Source organism: Triturus cristatus, chromosome 4_1, assembly GCF_964204655.1.
Source record: "Triturus cristatus chromosome 4_1, aTriCri1.1, whole genome shotgun sequence".
NCBI lineage: Eukaryota > Metazoa > Chordata > Amphibia > Caudata > Salamandridae > Triturus > Triturus cristatus.
The window spans coordinates 675,582,931-675,601,684 of NC_140585.1; the positions used below are offsets into that span (position 1 = coordinate 675,582,931).

The 18,754-nt window shown below is 41.8% G+C and overlaps 1 protein-coding gene across 2 annotated transcripts in view; it reads left to right on the plus strand.

Annotated features, from left to right (window-relative positions):
* Positions 1-9,816, plus strand: part of CTTNBP2 (cortactin binding protein 2) — a 636,925-nt gene extending 627,109 nt beyond the window's left edge. For both annotated transcript variants that reach the window (XM_085653125.1, XM_085653124.1), the window contains exon 23: positions 8,574-9,816. In XM_085653125.1, coding sequence (XP_085509251.1) covers positions 8,574-8,819 — 246 coding nt within the window. In that variant the 3' untranslated portion in view covers positions 8,820-9,816. The remainder of the gene's footprint in view (positions 1-8,573) is intronic.
* Positions 9,817-18,754: the final 8,938 nt, after the last annotated feature.

Genomic DNA, 18,754 nt, shown 5'->3' on the forward strand with positions numbered 1-18,754 from the left:
ACATAACTCTGTGGTGCTGTGCCGCTTGGTTCCAGGGGGCTGTGTCGAGGGGGGTGGCGGTCAAAGGCGGCGGCCTCGTAGCAGGGTGAGGGCCGCCGCTGTGGCAGATGCATTGGCCTTCCCAGAAATTAACCACACCCAGAGTCCCGGCCTAATTATTCACACTCCTGCGCTGGAGTGGCGTACGTTGGACCAGCTCATTCTGCTTCCACTTACAGAGGGGGGACAATACAGCTACATGACAGCGATCTTTCCCACTGCCTGCATGGTTGCGTCCATAGTCCACAATGCTACAAACACCAGCAGTATATATACACATGGAGAGGTCTGTGCTCTGCATAGTGAGGTCTGTCTAGCACATTACCGCTACACTTGGTATTGTGTGCATTGTTATTGATGGGTGACTTGCGTCCTTCACACATACTTGGTTGCCCCATCTCCCAACATTCAGCTATTGTGTGGCTGAGGGGCCATGCCGTTTTGGGAAGGTCCGCTGTCCTGTTCTGTGCTGTCTCGGTGGTAGTGGGGGGGGTCCGGGGCATAGGTCCTGGGGGTGGTGGTGGTGGGTATTTTGGCCTTCTTAGGTGTCGGAGCGGTATGATCAGAAACTCTATGACATGTGTTGGTCTTCAGATGTGGCTCTGGGCTGGACTCCATTTCATACTGTAGGTAGTTGTCCTGCTTTACACCAGTAAAAGGCAGGTGTTAACTTCTTATTTCTAACGCGGCTTTTCACCTATTTTTGGATCGCATCGTAGATTTAGCTGGTCATTGAAAATATCGGTTAGTGCTGTTTTTGAGTTATTTTTGCACTGGAACACCTACTCTGCATATCATTAGCGTTAGTTGTCGCTCTCATTTGTGGCGATTTTTTTAGCGGAAGCTATCGCTGGAAAACTGGCGATAGCTGCAGTTTTCACCAGGTTGAGATGATACTTTAAAATCACAGAAAAAAGCGCAGGTTTATTGACCATTAAAATTAGAAATTAGCATTTAAAAAACCATTGAAATTCACTGAAAAAACCATAGGTTTCAGACATGTTATAGTTAGACATTAGCATTTAAAAAAACCTTAGAAATTCACTGAAAAAACCATAGGTTTCAGTGACGTTATAGTTAGTTGGACATTTCACTTGTACAAAACCATAGAAATTCCCCCGTTATAGTTAGTTCAGCTAACTATAACTCACGCACCCCCAATGCACTGCTGAGGACGTCACATATTACATCATTCATGACATGGTCAGTGACATCACTGATGACATCTCAAATTACATCACTGATGACATCGTTCACGTGAAAATCTGATGCACCTCTTCACACTCCAATTTAACCTTTGATACACTCACTGTAAAATACCGACTACTATTTTCGAAACCATTGACACACCAAAACCAGTTACTACATATGTACTCACCGATTCCTAGGTCTACACACACATCCACTCATTCACCCATACAATCACAGACGCATGCAGTCACTCATCAATACAACACTATCATAAGCACTCATACATCTATACATGCACTCACACACCACCACTCATCCTGAGTTACTCACACACATAGTCAGTCATGCAAAGAAACAATCACACTTCCATTTACTGACCCATACAGTTACACACACACCACATCACTTAGTCAAACCGAAACAAATGCATACTTACTCTCTTATGCAATCACTTATACAAGTACACACTCATACATACAGCTACTCTCACAATCACTGACTCTCACTTATAGTCATTTATATACTTCAGCTCGCACATACTCTGCCTTTTACATATGTAGTTACTTGGACATGTACCATTGAAACATCCATTCACTCACCAACACACCCATATACACACTCACTCATCATTCATACAGCTGTTTCCACATGCACTCTTGAACCCATATACACAGTGAATCAACCACTCAAACATCTATGCACAAAGTCACACACCTTCCACCCACCCACACACACACACACTCATGCACCCATACAAATACTCAGGCAACCAATCGATAACCCATATAGACACTCATGTAGCTACTGAGCAACCCATGCAGCAGTTTATACAATAACAGACAGACTAATACAGACATTCACACAGTTTAGTCACTAATCCCTGCATTCAGTAAGACACATGTAATCACTCACTTAAACAGTCAGTCACACACCTACTAAATCCTCCATCCAGACACTTATACACCCACTCAGTCTTCAATATACCTTGGCATATATATAATACATATTTACACTTTATAGAAAAACACTGTCACTGGATGATGTCATCAGTGATGTCACTGACCATGTCATGAATGATGTAATATGGGACGTCATCAGCAGTGCATTGCAGTTACGCGGGTTATAGTCAGCTGAACTCTATGGTTTTGTACGAGTGAAATGTCCAACTAACTATAACGTCCCTGAAACCTATGGTTTTTTCAGTGAATTTCTAAGGTTTTTTAAATGCTAATTTCTAACTATAACGTGCCTGAAACATATGGTTTTTTCAGTCAATCTATTTATCTATCTATATATGTATTCACTGAAAAAACCATAGGTTTCAGGGACGTTATAGTTAGTTGGACATTTCACTCGTACAAAACCATAGAGTTCAGCTGACTATAACCCGCGTAACTGCAATGCATAGGTTTCAGGCATTTTTTTAAGGAGGAGGGTTGTGTGGCCCTGGGGACCCCATCCCCCAGGGCCTGCACCCTAATTTGTTTTGTTGAAAAAAATAACTTTGGAAGGGGGCCGCGTGGCCCCCCTCCCAAGGTCTTAATCGGCCCCGGGGACCCCAAGCCCCAGGTCATGGCCTTTTTTTTTCTTTTTCTTTAGGAGGGGGGCTGTGTTGCCCCCCCCTCCTCAGGCCACTTATGGCCCCGGGTACCCCATCCCCCGGGGCCGGCCTTTATTTTTTATTATTTAAAAAAAAAGATATATTTATAGAAACACCTAGGACATGCTGGACAAACCGTATGTACCTATCACCATGACGATTTGCGTGATATTCTTTAAAAGGCGACTATGCATACAATGAATCCACGTGGAATGTATTTACACCGCTAGTGAAGCTCTGACTTGTCTTACACCCTACCGTGCCTAATCCCGGCGCCCCCGCCGGTTGGTACTCTCCAAGTAGACACCCTTGTCATTTATTTATACAAACATGGGTAGCTATTGACGGGCACATTTAATACACACGCACACCAAGCCATTCAAAGGGGATTCGACAAAAATTTGACCAAACTATGCAAGAAGCCCCCCTCACGGTTAATAAAACACACATCCACTGCCGGATGTGTAATACTTTTTATTTTACTCTCTGGAAAGGAGACGAACCTCACTTGAGAGTCACAGCGTGCTCCTGGCTGAGCCCAATGCTGTGTTACACCCACCAGTGCCCGCGAGGGGCACACACCTCTGTGTTGTATTCCACCAGCTAGTGCGTATGCTATGACACTCTCTAGCCCATGTGCACAGTAACACCACCCCATGAATATGTCATGCCACACTTGCCTTCGCACGGGTTATATTGCCCCATCTAACGTGCCTTCCTCGATGCCTATATTTCACGCCCCGGTTCATCTAATATCACACTTTTTGGTGCATATTTTATACCATATACTATATCTAGTTTTCATTTTCAATCGTGCTCTCAGGACTATGTTCTATATAACACTGCGTCCACCAACCCTTTTCACGGGCATTACATTTTGCGATGGGGGTGGAGTGTCAGGGTGTGTTTCTGCCAAGTGAGCCTGGAGTCACAGTCACAAACGTAGTCTTCTTCCTGAATAAAAGTGAGATTATGCTGCATACTTCATATTTTAAGTTGTTCGCATTGACACACATTTTAAAAACAATAAAGTTCCTAATATCCACCTTCTCTGAACAGTTAGCTTGCTGCCCCATCCACCTCCTCCCTATCCTCTGTTGTCTGAATCCATGGACTAGCCTCCTACCTCCTGCCATGCGTAGTCTGATGTGCTGCCACTGCCCTCCATTTAGCATGATGTACCAGTCCACTCCTCCTGCCCTCCATTGCCCAATTCTATGGCCCATCATTGACCTCCTGCTTAGCCTCTGTGCTTAGCTTGCTGCCCCTATTCTCCTTCCCCCTGCCCTACGATGTCTTTGTGCATGCCCCTGCTCCATCCTTTTTACCCACCATGTTCCATGGACCTGCCACTCCTATCTACTCTGAGTGTTCTGTTGAGCTGCCACTCCCCTCCCACCTGCCTAGCATTGTCAGATGACTGTAACCTGTCCCTGCCACCTCCACCCTGCCTGTCCACATGTCATGCCCCTATCCCCTTCCTCCTGTCCTCCATGGTCCATTTTACTGCCACACCCTTCTGCCCTCCCTGGTCTGTTGTGCTGCAACTGCTCCTCTTGCCTGCCCCGCATGGTCTGTTGTGAGGCCCCTTCCCCTGAACTCTCTTGTCTGTGCCCAGGTCCTGACCCTCCCTTCTATCCTCCATGGTCCCATGTGCATGCCCCTGCACCCTTCTTCTTGCCCATCATAGCCATTGTGCTGCCACTAACCCTCCGCTTGCCATGCATGGTCTTCTGTGCTGCCATGGCCCCTCCCACCTTCGCTGTGTGGTCAGCTAGCTGCCCCTGCCCCCCTCCCACCTTCCCTCCATGGTCTGTATGTATGCCATCATAGTCTCACTGTTGCTCTCCATGGTGTGTCTTGTTTCTAGTACCCATCCTGCCTGACCTCCATGGTCATCTTGCTGCTCCTGCCCTGCCCCCTTGCCCCCAGCCCTCTGTTTCCATGTGCAGACCCCTATTCCCTCCCTCCTGGCTTGTCTGTTCCAGTGTAATGCCCCTGATCCGTCCCTCCTGCCCTTTATGGTCTGTTATGCTGCAGCTTTCTCTCCTGTCTGTCCATTATGGTCAGCTAGCTACCATTGCCTCTTTCCCCTCTGTTCTCTGTTGTCCATGTGCATGGTCCTGTCCCCTCCCTATTGCTTTCTATGGATTGTTGTGCTGCACTCCCATCCCGCATGCCCTGTGTGGTGTATTGTGCTGCTGCAAACCCTGATGCCTGCCTGTAGGGTCAGTTTGGTGCACCTATCCATGTCCCTCCTGTCCTCTGTTATCCGAGTCCATGTCCCTACCCCAATTCCTCCTGCCTACCATGATCCAATGTACCATACTTGTGAACATTTTGAACTTGGTAAGAGGGAGATTTTGAAAAAAAACTGGGGTATTGATTTTCCCCTTTGAGTTACTTTGAAAAAGAGGAGATTGTAGACAGGAGACAGATCAAATAAAGACCATTTGAGCTTAAAACATTGGGCGTTTCCTGGCTGAAACGTGCCTGTTGGCATGTATGGTTGTACTACCACTGCCTCTTCCTTCTGCTCACAATGGTCTATTATATTGCCACAGCCTCTCTTGCCAGTCCTGTATTGTTGGTTTGTTGCCCCTGCCCCCTTTCCACTGCTCTCCATAGTCTATTGTGTTGCCACTGCTCTTCCTGCCTGCCCAGTGTGGTCAAATTGTTGCCTCTGCACTCTCCTACCTGCTTTCATTTTTCAGAGTCCGTGCCCCTGGCCTCTGCCTCTCAACAGTATCCCAGTGAACAACTAGATTGCTAACATTCTATATTTATTACAAAAGTGTGGAACGCCTGACGTCATCTTGATGTAATCAAAACTGTAATACCCAGAGCATTTCCTTCAGAAATTACATATATGAGAGGGTCTTATTTGCATCGAAATTATGGTTAGTGCTCTAAAAAACTAAAATGAGGACATATTTTCTGAGTTTTCAAATAGCGACAAATAACTTTTAAATTATTTGTAATCTTTGGTTTTTTATCCAGTTGACCACTTGATTAAATGTTGCACTTAGGGGAGAGGATGTGGTGTTACTTCCAGAGCTGCAGACTTTGCAACTGGGGAACCAGGTTGGAGTTTCTGCTTCAGCTCAACATTCTGTGATTCTGGTCAAATCACTTAATCTCCCCATGTCTACTACCAAAATGAATGTGATCTTGTGTGATGTAACCAATGCTCATGTAAAGCACTCCAATACCCGACCAGTCTGCACTATATAAAACTGCAAATACACAAAAAATAAGTGTTTTGCACACTTCTGTCACTGGGCTACATGTGTGCTACATCTGGGTGATATTTGTGCTGCATTTGGGCTCTTTTGTCTCTGGTGGCCATCTTGGGAGATTTATTTGTTATGAAGTTTCCTAATTTCCTCATTTACTGCAGTCTCCTCAGTAGGAAATGCTTTCAGTTTTTTACTTTGGTTCCATCAATAAGGCATTCAGATGTGTCACACATTTGCCATAAATTCTGAATGTTAGCACTCTAGGTGCTCTTTAGATCACTGTAGACCACGGAAGTCTGCTGCTGGTATTAAAAGTGCATATCAGAATTTTTTAATGAAATAGAAGAGGATTTGATAAGTCACTCAAAATGTGCCCTAATTTTTCTTTTGTCATAAGTAAGACAGTAAGCGCTCTAGTTGTTCTTAAGAACACTCTGGGACATTCTGTCATTGGGCTATACTTGGGCTACATCTGGGTGATATTTGGGCTACATTTGGGCTCTTTTGTCTCTGGTGGCCATCTTGGGAGATTTATTTGTTCTGAAGTTTCCTAATTTCCTCATTTACTGCAGGCTCCTCAGTAGGAAATACTTTCAGTTTTTTACTTTGGTTCCATCAATAAGGCATTCAGATGTGTCATACATTTGCCATAAATTCTGAATGTTAGCACTCTAGTTGCTCATTAGATCACTGTAGTAAAGCTACTGCTCACCAGGGAAGTCTGCTGCTGGTATTGAAAGTGCATGTTTCAGTCTGCATGTCAGAATTTTTTAATGAAATAGAAGAGGATTTGAGAAGTCAAAATGTGCCCTAATTTTTCTTTCTGCAGCACTAATCATACTTTCTATGGCAAAATGAACCCCCTCATTTTGTTCCTTTTTAAATTAAATGTTTTAAGAGTTACCACTTTATTCCAATCAAGATGGCTTCAGGTGTGCAATACGTTTGTCATAAGTAGGACTGTTAGCGCTCTAGTTGTTCTTTAGAACACTCTGGGAAGCTGCAGTAGAATACAAGGAATCAATTGACAGTCTCTGCCCTTTTTGGATGTACATGTTTTACTGAGAATGTCCGACTTCATTCTCACATGACATGAGAAAGATAATGTGAATTTACAGAAAATATGCTCTCAGTTTAGCTTATAGATCACCTTCCAAACCTCTGTGGGAAAAGCATGAGAAAATAGTTTTCTCTCAAAATGATTCATGATATCACAGCAGAAGGTTTTTTCACATGGTAAAATCACCTTAGAACACACCACAGTTCCTAAAAATGAGTATGGTACCATCAACAAATGATTTATAATGTAACTAAAGTCTTAAAACCTTCTATTAACTGCAATGCTTTTTAATGAGGTGCTATCATGTATATTGGTCCCAAGATGGCTGCCAACACTTCTTGGATGAAGTACTGCCAGCCAATCAAATCTCACGATGAGATGTGTGGTTAGGCTCCGCCCAGATATATCTATCTTTTTAACTCAAATTTTCTCAGGAACTACTGAATGGATTTACACCATTTAAGCAAACGGCATGAGTCTGAACTGAGGACTACCTCAAATTTGGTGTAATTCTGTTCAGCAGTTCGGGCTGTAGCTGTGTCAACAGGTCCTATGGGAAAATGCATGGGGAAAACGCGTCTTGGGACCCCCCTTTTTATCGGCCCCTGCTCGACGAATAACCGTGAAATTTTCAGGAAAGGAGCGGACCGGAGCTGGCCAAAAGTTTGGAAAATTTCGCAAAGCTTCGTCAATCGGCGCCAACGTTATTCCAAATAGAATGTTGCGGATTTCTTATGGAAAATAGGTCCTAACTATAACTACCTACTGGCAACTGCCAGTAGGTAATGTGTGTGTGTATATGTATATATATATATATATATATATATATAATATATTATTATATTTTTATAGAAAAGACACACGCATGGGAAAATGTTGCTTGGTAAAGACATACGATGTAAAGCCATATGAGTTGTTAAGGACGCATTATAAAGGCATGCGCTGTAATGACATGCTTGGTTCCGTCATACAACCCTTTCATCCTATTTATTGTTTCAAGAATAAATGGTAAAGATGTTAAACAAGATCGAAACAAGAGTGCTTTGTGTGATTTTTATATATTTTTTCGTTTGCTGGTAACATCAGACAGAAAAAGATCATGCCTTTCTAATGAATAGTAGGTGCTTAAATAACATAGATACATTTCATTTTAATTATCATTTCCTAAATCAAGTGATGTGGTGGTGTACACCGAGCCCATTGTTTTTCTGACTTTCTGGTGAATTCGAGGTGGATATCCACTGCCTTCACATGTTACACAGTCTCTTTGTCTTTGATCCCTTATGTTGAGATTTAATTAAATAAAATCACTACCTCCAACGAGAGTTAAAGAAATAGGTCAATATCCCTATAATTACGCTCACTGCCATTTTTAAATTTTCTGATTAATGAACGTGTGCACGAAAAAAAAATATATACTCACCAGTGGCATTTCTAATTTCAGGATGGGTTCTGTCCTCTGAGCAGCAGCAGCAATAGAACCACTGAACAACTCAGTGCATCAAAGATGGGATGGAGTGATTCCAAAGTTAAGTCCCTTCTTCCTGTACCGAAGAATAAACTGTCTCACTCTTCTAAGAGCACCAAAAGAAGCAGCAGTAATACAAGGCAAATAGAGCTAAATAACAACTCAAATGATGAGATTTGGAACTTGCACAAAAGCACACAGATAGATAAACCTAACAAATAGACCTGCCTAAAAAACTTTCTATTCAAGGTTTACTTATTCTGTATCATATTTAATAAATGCAAAGTATTATTTATGTACATAGTAAAGGAGTAGTTTTCCCTGATATATAATGTGTATATGGGACCACAGAAACATTTATATGTAAATAAATTGTTTTTATATATGTTTATGTAAAGCTAAAGTTGTATTTACTTTCATTTGAAATGGTGTTGATTTGAACTACAGTATTGGATACCTGCGACCACAATATTTTTAAAATTGTTTGTAATATGAACATTATTGCTATAGTTTAAAGTTGTTACTGGTTAATATTCAGGGTTATTACTACAAAATGTATAGAGGAATATTCAACGAACCTCTTGTGTTTAACTGTACTTTGTGCATAGTTATGTACATTATAGGCTCACTGCATCTGTACATATATCTGTAAGATAAAGATCTCATCTTTACGTTTCTGAGAATAAATGGAATGTGGCAATAACAATCCTTTCGGAGACACTGAACAGTTACTATTCACAACAAGCCATATGTGGAATATCCATAATGGTTCCCTAGTGTATTATGGGTTTGTTGTTTCATAAAAAGTACAATATTTATCTTGAAATATTTTTCTTAAATAGAAAGTACTTTACAATTATGTCATTTACATTTTCACTTCTGTACCAAATTGAAATCCTAATGCATTGAATGCCAAGTAATGTTTTAGCATCTCCCTTTTGTATTGTAAAGGTGGCAATTTGAGACATCCTTTGTATCTTTGAGACTTGAGTTTATGGAATTTATTTACTTTAGTCCTGGGGGATGGGTGTGGTGAGAATTTTGAGTCCCTGGTTGTCTGCCACAATAGTAAATGTTAACAGAAAACATGAAAAACAAGTGAAAATGTGATTTCGAACATATGTGAACCCTCACAGAGAAAGTTCTTCCGTTTTGTAGTGCTTGATGTTGTTTGCTGCAGTTCTGAAGGAATGGTAAATTAAAAATGGTTTTGTTCTTACTGTATTTATTTTATTCACCATTTTGCTTATATTTCGACTATTGTTTATAATGTGCATTGCTGGTACAAGTGGAACCTAAATAGCTGTTACTTGCCCACGAAATGTATGTAGTTGCTTGTATGTATGGATGCGAAAGGTGTTGGTTAGTGTGGTCAATCTGCAAAGAGTTGGGTGGTGCTGTGCAACACACTTGACTGGAAGGTAGTGTAGAGAGGAGCATTGTGGCAAGTAAAATAGCGGCAGACAGAGACACTGACCAATATGTTCTACAGAAAAGAAGTTAGGTTGCATCATGTTACTGTGGTTTATTAATTGCAAAGGATGTGGGTCCATCACAAGAAAAAGGCAGACCTTCAGTCGACTGGGAACCAACTACTCTGTTGTACCACATGTATGTCTCAGGGTAGCTAGGCAGAGACCAACTCAGGGGAGGTGGTATTAGCTAGTAACTCCAGGCCACATGCGTCCAATAAACACAAATCAATAAATCATTGACTAGCCAGTGCCTTTACTTATAAAAAGCTAAATACTTTTTTACACACACTCTACTTAATACTATCAATTAATTTACAAACACATACATAATAAAAGGTAAATATACCTATGGGGACACCCTCCTAACAGCTCACACTCCTAGCAAGCCCTACACTCAAAGCCACGATACAAAATACAATACAATGGGGTGTAGTTATCAAAATTCAGGCCTACTGGCTTTGACAGGGTGTCACCTCTATAAAGCAGCAATATCTCATGATAAACCAATGCAATGCCATTAAAACCACTAAGGATGGTAACCTCTTACAGTGTCCTTCATTAATGAGTGTAATCATTCACTGCACGGGGAAGGTTGCATTTTGCATGTGGTGGTGCGCTCCAGTCACCAGGAGGGTATTTTCAGGCTTCCCGGCGTCTGTTTATCCTGGTTTTTACTGTTCTCCCTTCTCACACAAAATGTCTCCTGTCTGGGTGCCTGGCCCTTCTCCTGGGCATGTAGCGTTCATCAGCAATACTCCCCATGACTCCAAAGTAGAGTGCCCTCCCTGCTATAAACCCTCCAGCTCCTACTCCCTCCTATCATTAAGGCCCATTTCCATCTGGATGTCACACTAGTCCATAGAAGATCTAGAGGAACCTTCAGTGTCCATCCCCCAAGTAGGTACATCCCACTACTGTCCCCTAGGAAGAAACAAATCCTAGTCTCTGTGCACCAACTGAAATAAGAAATTCTCAAATCCATCTTTGCACCCAGACACCTCTTCTCCTACTTGCACACATCGCACGCATTCACTGCACCAGATCAGAAGGATGGGCGTTCTCTTGCACTGCTCCTAAAGGGTGAAACGACCTCTAAATCAACATCAGAGCATCGCCCCTCTTCTTGAATTCCGTAAGAAGCTGAAGACCTGCTTTTCAGATAACCATCCTACCATAGCCAGGGCTAGGGCACACACCTGCTCGACACCACCCTCGCAGATGATAGTGTGCTTTACAAATAAACATAACAGTAGGGGACTAGGTTTCTCTCTTTCTACTGGACAGTCCTTTGGCATCACTGTTCTCCAAAGTCTCCCTCTTGAGCATGGGTTTTTAAGAGGCAGTAGAAAGTTCCAGATGCTAGCCACCTTTGCTAGATTCTAGGGTGAGGTATCCTCAATCCACCCCTGTCCCAACCCTCCTGCAAAGTATTTTTTTAATTTCTAAGATGACACAGTCAAATAATCTAATGAAATACCTCCTTTGAGAGTCAACGTCCAGCCTCTAACTGCCACAGCTTTGTGGCCCCTTCCATTCAAAACTTTAAAGGCCAGCCCTACTGGGACTGGCTCCAGAGGTCTGGCTTTGTTACAGTGGGGCTGAGCCTTCCCAGGCCAGGTGCTCTATGTAAAGTAGTTAGAACATGCACATTCCTACCCAACCCTCCCCCCACCAAGGAGCGAGCCTAAATACTGCCTAATCGCTCTATTGTGTGGTAAGGGTTTTAATCCTCCACCTTGCCAGGAGGGTCATTAACTTGTCTTAGCAGGGTGATTCAAAGGTCCAGATTTAATTAGTAGCCAAGTCTGAGGAAAAATGGTACATGATGATGCACCACAATGAGTGCAGATATGTGTAAATTAATGTCATCTGCATTTACTATCCTGATTTACCATTGGCATTGTGTGTAATACTCAATTCTAGGCCTAACTATGCAGATTTTGCCCTTTAATGTATAATAGTCTACCTACTTCAGTGAAGCACTAGAGATGTACTTACACTATAAATGCCCACTAAATATTATAAGGCCTACACAGGCGAGTACCAATCCTTGAAGGGTTCACTCTTTGACAAACTATTTGTATGTAGATACCAGGCTAAGTTAAACGGTAGTCTCACGCACTCAGCCAGTACACATGTCCAAGCAAGTGTTCACACACAGCCAGCCTAGAGCCCCTTATCCTAGCTAAGCAGCAGTCAGCCTTATCTTAAAAGGCAGACACTGATGATGAGTACTCACAATTCATTATAACAGAGCTTACACTGAGTAAAACTCAGGTAGTGAGGCCCACACATGACAGACGTCTATAAACCAGGTAGTCCACAAAGCCAAAAATGCAGGGAGCTTAAATCGGGTGGAACCTATTTCTCAAAGTTACCTACTAGGATTTAGTACAGTTGGTAGTTGCATAGGATCTGAGGGACTTGTTGTGATGATAGTTGTGTGTTCTTCACAACAGCCTCCAACAGTTTCCTAATGTCTCTGCAGAAGACAAGCTAACTGTGAATATTTATAATGAAAGTCTGAAGTAGGTTTCACAATTTCCCATTTTGGAAGAAGAAAGCTTAGCTTCCCTCCCCTCTGAAAATTTCATGAGACTTCAGTTTATGCCTATGAAATTGTCTTTTTTTCTGTTGGATAATACAATTACTGAACACTGCTGAAAATTATTTATTGAGCATGCATTATGATTAGAAAAAATTATTTCATAGTGCTTAATATCCCCAGAGAAAATTTCTAAGATCTTCAAGTTTACATCTGATGAATTGAAATAATTGCAAAAATACTAATTTGCTTAAGATAGCACTCCATGCCAGTCAGATACAGAGACCTGATCGTCTGACTCCTAAGTTAAAAATTGCAACCTTTAGTCCATGTCTTGCACAGTAACATCAATTGGCAGCATCTGTAATACCAAGCCATGCATTACATTTTGCACCGACAATTTTTCTATGCAAAATGCTACAAATGGCTCAATGTTGGGGTTCAAAAATCTTCAAGCAACTATGACAAATTATCTCGACATGTTTGTTTACATTGATTCATTTAAACTCATTATAAATCACGTCCTCCATACAATGATGTGATTTTACATCAAGTTCTACTTAATCTTTCAATAGAAGAAATTTAGTTTAAAAACTTCAACTGTGTTTTGCTACCTTTCACTTGCCGTTTTAATGAGTATTAATACTTTGAAAATACAGAACGTTACCAGTTTGGGGGAAAAAAAAATCTAAAATGAATACAATATCCATAAAGTTCACATCGAGAACAGCTCTTTTTATAGAAAGAAAATACAAGCAATCAGTGAGAAGAAATTGGGTGGGAAATAATTATTGTGAAATTGAAGTTCTTGACATGAATCAGACTTTACAATAATGATGTTTCTTTCGGAACATATAGTTGAAACACATTCTCACCAATGTTCCCTCAAATTCTGTTTTCTCTGTGTATGGCAGTGCAAGATCTCTGTGTGCTCCAGCCAAGGCTGTGTGCGCCAAGCATGCGAGCGCAGCACAAAAGTATATAAATCTGTGGCAATTACCACTCAAAGCTTTTTTTTACAATGCGAGCGAAATAAGGTGCATTTCACACATATAGGGTCTTTGCAACAGTTTTGCAATGTAGTGAAGGAGCCGGGTTCCATGTTCTAGATCCGCTCTAGAACCTCAGGTCGATGGTTCTTTTTATTAGCATGAAAGTGCAGAGGGGAGAAAAATTGTTAACCAATCAATCATTTCAATTCCAATTTACTATGACTCCTAAGAATCACAGGCTCCCAATTAGGTTTAGTTAATGTATTACAAAGCAAAGAACAACTGGACATACAAACACCTCAAGGTGAGTGTGTAGAAATACCTCGGAAGTAATACAAAGCCAAATCTACGAATGAAGTTAAGGCGGTGCAACAAACACAGGATGGTTAGTTTGAGAATCAGGATACAAAGGATGACTGAGCAGACATAAAACATGAATCTGTCCCTTCACTACCCCTAACGTGACATCCCTACATAGCATTTTCCAAGGCAAGATCCTTTAAGGTGTCAGCCTGTGAAGTCTTCCTAAGATGTCTCTTCACATCAGTTGTGAGTCGAGTAGCATGAAGCTACAAAGCTTGTTCTAAGATGCTCTCTCTCCAGGCAAGTCAGAAGATCCTGGACACTCTCCCTAGTTATGATGCATTCATAACACAGGTGGTATCCAATGGTGCTTTGCAACAGCACACCATCCAGTAAGAACACCTCCTCATAGGTAACTTTCAATTAGTCAGCGATGTTCCCAAGCTTTGGTGAGATCACCTTGATTCCCAGGCTTGTTCCGAAGAGAAAGTACAACAGTTCTCCATTATCAGTATCAGCGCTCAATGTATTCTCTTCTCCCTAAGCCTAACTCCTAAAACAAAGACATTATTCTAACTAACAAGGAGGAATCTTTCACCTGCAACAGAAACATTAGAAAGAACAAATCCAATGTGCATATGAAATTTAACTATTAATATAATGCAAGAGCTTCCAGGGAAAATGCATTTCAGGCCTACAGAAATCGGTCAATATAAGGAATTAGAACACAGGCCTCACAAAATTAAATATAAAATGAACACTTTAACTGAGCACTTCTAAATTAGCAAGTTGCATAAGCACGTCGAATACGTAAATAATTGTCATCAGCATGTACGAATTCTACTCTTTAATGTTTTCACCTAAACACGTATTCAACGTTAATCTTTGCACAGTTACATAAAAATATCCCTAGCACCTCATATTTCACGTTATTACCGTTCACATTCTAATGTCACAAGTTAATACAACAAAGAAATATCTGCAGGCGCGGACTACTTGTGATTATAATGCACTCTCACAAATGAAAGAGCAAAACTTGCACTAAATCAGTAGATACAGACCATCATGACATGAATTGTTTATTCTAGTTGCACCTACATCCCAGGTTTAAAACAGGACTCAGAATTTAGATTTTACCGACTATTCTTGATTGGCGCACTGCTCATTTGGTGGGGAAATGTTGGGAGACTATACAAGAATATATACATTTAAATTGACAATTACATAATACATTAACATTTTGATGTACCACCTTATGATTATTGTTCTTGCAAAGAGGCAGTGTGTGAAATGAGCACATCCAGACCAAACATAGACTGAGTGAAAGGGTGGCTCAGACAAATCAAGTGCTGTCACTAGATGTGACATTTGTTTCTCTTGCCGGTCCTTGCCATTCTTCCAGTACTTCAGCCTTAGGTCGCCTCTAATCACAAAGGTGGGACAAGTGAGGGAGGGAGGAAGCATGTGACGGAAGAAGAGCTAGGGAAAGAGTGTGTGTGCTTAATTGGCCTTCCACTGCCTGCAAGTTCCAGGTCACCAACATTGGCCAATGCCAACATGTGTTACTTGCAGTGCTTAGAAGTATCGTATGTAGTGCTTTACAAAACACAAGCTGCTGTTCTTGATGTGAAGTGAAAGCTGCTAAGTGCACAATTACATTGATAATTAATGGGAGGTTAAATACCTCGGAACCAGAAAAAAAGAAATAAGCCTGTAGGATGTCGCCTCCCTTAGTCCTCCTCTGTGATCATAGGCTACTTCCCTTTTATCGCAGCCAGAGCCTGCCACACATTTGAATCCTTTCTACCCAGTGAATTCCAATATGGAGCTGAAACCTGTTCACTTTCAGTCCGTTTTGTTCAGTGTTGTAATTACAATTTAGAGCCTTAGCCTGCCACAATATGGAATCTATTCTGCCCAATTGTTTCCTTTTGGGATATGGAGCCTACCTCACATTTGAATCTATTCTGCCCAGCTGGCCAGTGAGCACCATTATAAAATGTGTATGGGTCTGCCATTATAGAATATGTTGTGCTTTACGTATTTATAAGTGAAGCCGTAGTCCTTCTTTCTTGTGATCCAGGGAATATCCCTTGTCTGATCAGCATGTCCCTATGCGCCTCCACGCCGAAGAACTGACCTGTCGGCTGCCTTCGAGGGAGGTCTATAGAAAAGAATGGATCCTGACATATATTGACTGAATTGCCTCGAGGACCTAGTATTATCTGAGACACAATAAATAAAGTTGACAAGCATTGGCATAGCCAATAGGTCTCGCTTTTGGGACCTTATAAGTGTTTAGTTATGCAGCACAATACCCTTGGTGCAACAACGTTAACTTTTGCATGGTTAAACACTTATAAGGTCCCAAAGCCGAGACCTATTGGCTATGCCAATGCTTGTTTTACACTGCTGCTGTAGTAGATCAGGCGTGATGGGATGAATTTCTTGTCCGATTTGTGTCGCCATCACAGAAAATAAGGGACAGAAATAAGCATTCTACCAATAAACTTTAGCACCTACCCTTGGTTACGCTTCCTAAGTGATCCTTTTCTTCCTTTCCACTTCCCCTGATTATTCTGTAATTGTTGAACAATCACCTTAAAAAAGAAATCTTTACATGTATTCTCCGTTAAAAACCCTTTTGTTATACTCGGATGTGCACTGGTGTTTGCGCAGAAATTGAAGAAATCAATTTAAACATGTTTCAAACAAATAAAAACAATTGAAAATTCAGACCACCAGATGATAAGCTGTATGGGAGCAAAACCGGCAATGGCTTGCCATGCAAGTATGTGGTACCAACACCGAGCCGGATCGGCGTTGATACCGACGCAAGCTTCTGTGTGTGCAGAGCTCAGGGTGTAGCCCAACCCCCGACTGATCCGGTTCCGATGAGGGAACAGAACCCTGGGAGGTGCCGCTGCTGGAGCGGGTAGTTCAAAATTTTGTATACCCCCCATTATGCATGTTTATATTAATCTGAATAATCAACTAATAGTAATCTTATTAATGTGTTTGCAGTGAAAGACTTACCAATTATATTTACAAAAGAATTACACGTGGGAATTGCACTTTGCATGGCTAAACTAATTGTAAACTAACTTGTGTACGCATACTAATAGTAGAAAATTAGAATATTGCATGATACATGTTGCTTTTGTGATGTAATTGTAAATTGTGCTTTGAGTGAGTATAAACGCTTTGGATGTTGCTTTCTGCTAGATAATTACTTACACATAAGGGTACTAGTGAGGGTTTAACATTTTATTAGCCAATTCCATGTTTTAATTAGGTTTTTGTGTTTGTTTTGCTTAAGTTGCCCATTTCGGCCTAGTCAAAATGGCTGAACGAGACGTTGAACGTGACTGCCCCTGACAACACGAGGTTCTGGGTGAAATGCGCATGCGTCACCGCCAGCAACAGTGGCCTAGTTCTGACCCCAGGAGAAGATGCCCTAGTCAAGGTTGCTCCGGGAACTTCGCCAACGACAAGACAATGAACTGTTTTAAAACCGGAACCAGCAAGTGCGATGGCTTCATTTTGCAGACTTTGTGAGAACTTTACCGCTTGACCCCAAGACGACCAATCAGAACTTTCTAAAACCACAATCTTGATACCTTTTGACATTATTTTCATTATAAAAGTAGGTAGGGAATTGAACTAAAAAACTCTTCTTCTTTGACGAACTCGATTTCCTGACGTTATGCTGACGGAGAGGACGGTGACACTGCTGGACAGCTGGTATCCTGAATCTTTGAGAGACTGAATTGCGGCCTGACTTGATGAATTTAAAGTTTTCCATGACTTGACTGACTTAGAGGACGACTTTTAGCCAGATTAGGTAAATATGATGTTCTGCGGTTCTAATGATGATTTCTAACCATTTGCAATTTCTTAGATAAAGAATATTTGATTAATTGACAAATGCGTTGTCAATTATTTGAAGAAGAAAATATAGATTAATGAGTAAAGTATATAGATAATGATTGTGTTCACTAAAACCATATTTAACAACTAAATGATTCATCTCCTAATGAGGGTAATATCTTAGGGTTGAAGTCAATGTATTTAGAGTTAGGTAAAGATATTCCTTTCATGTCAGCGATTGGAAGCTTATTCCTCTAGGGAAGCAGATCAACTGAGTGTGAGTGTTGGTGTCATGGGCCCCACCAATAAATGTATTTGAGTGAATTTACTATTGAGGTATTTGATCTGAGTCGAAGGGGGAATTTGATAATCCACGCTGTAACACCGCCATCACCCCACGATCACCATCCGAGAGACAGGACAGAGGCAGCGAAAGAGAAGGGCATGTGGGAGGGCAAGCCTGCTCACCACAATCCACAGTACACCAGCAGAGGAGCCGGTGCCCAGCCCCTGCTCCAAGCAGTACAGCCGCCCGAAGGGAACCAACAAGACACCCAGCATAGGCAGGCACCTACATTCTGGCTGCAACAGATAAAGAGCCCCTCATTACTGGGAGGCAACAAGTGGGTCGCACATGAGTGAAGGCACCGCACGAAATCGACCCACAGCCGAGACTGGAGCCGGGAGTTCCAATACCCGATCGGCAGTTCTGACACCGGAAACAAGGGCACCGAAAGTGAAATGGCAAAAGGACCACTCAAATGAGCATGGCCCAGTGCAAGTATCGCTGAAGAAGTTCTGTGCACACCACAGGAGCCCAAACCGTATCAGCCTCCAAGAGGCAGTAAAACAAAAACGCACTTGATCGCTCAAGCGTAGGAGCGTTAAAAGCACGGCATGTAGGTGGAAAATGCCACCAACCCAGCAACGCGCACCCCAAACGCTCAGCGTGGGAGCGGCGGTGCAAAAGCA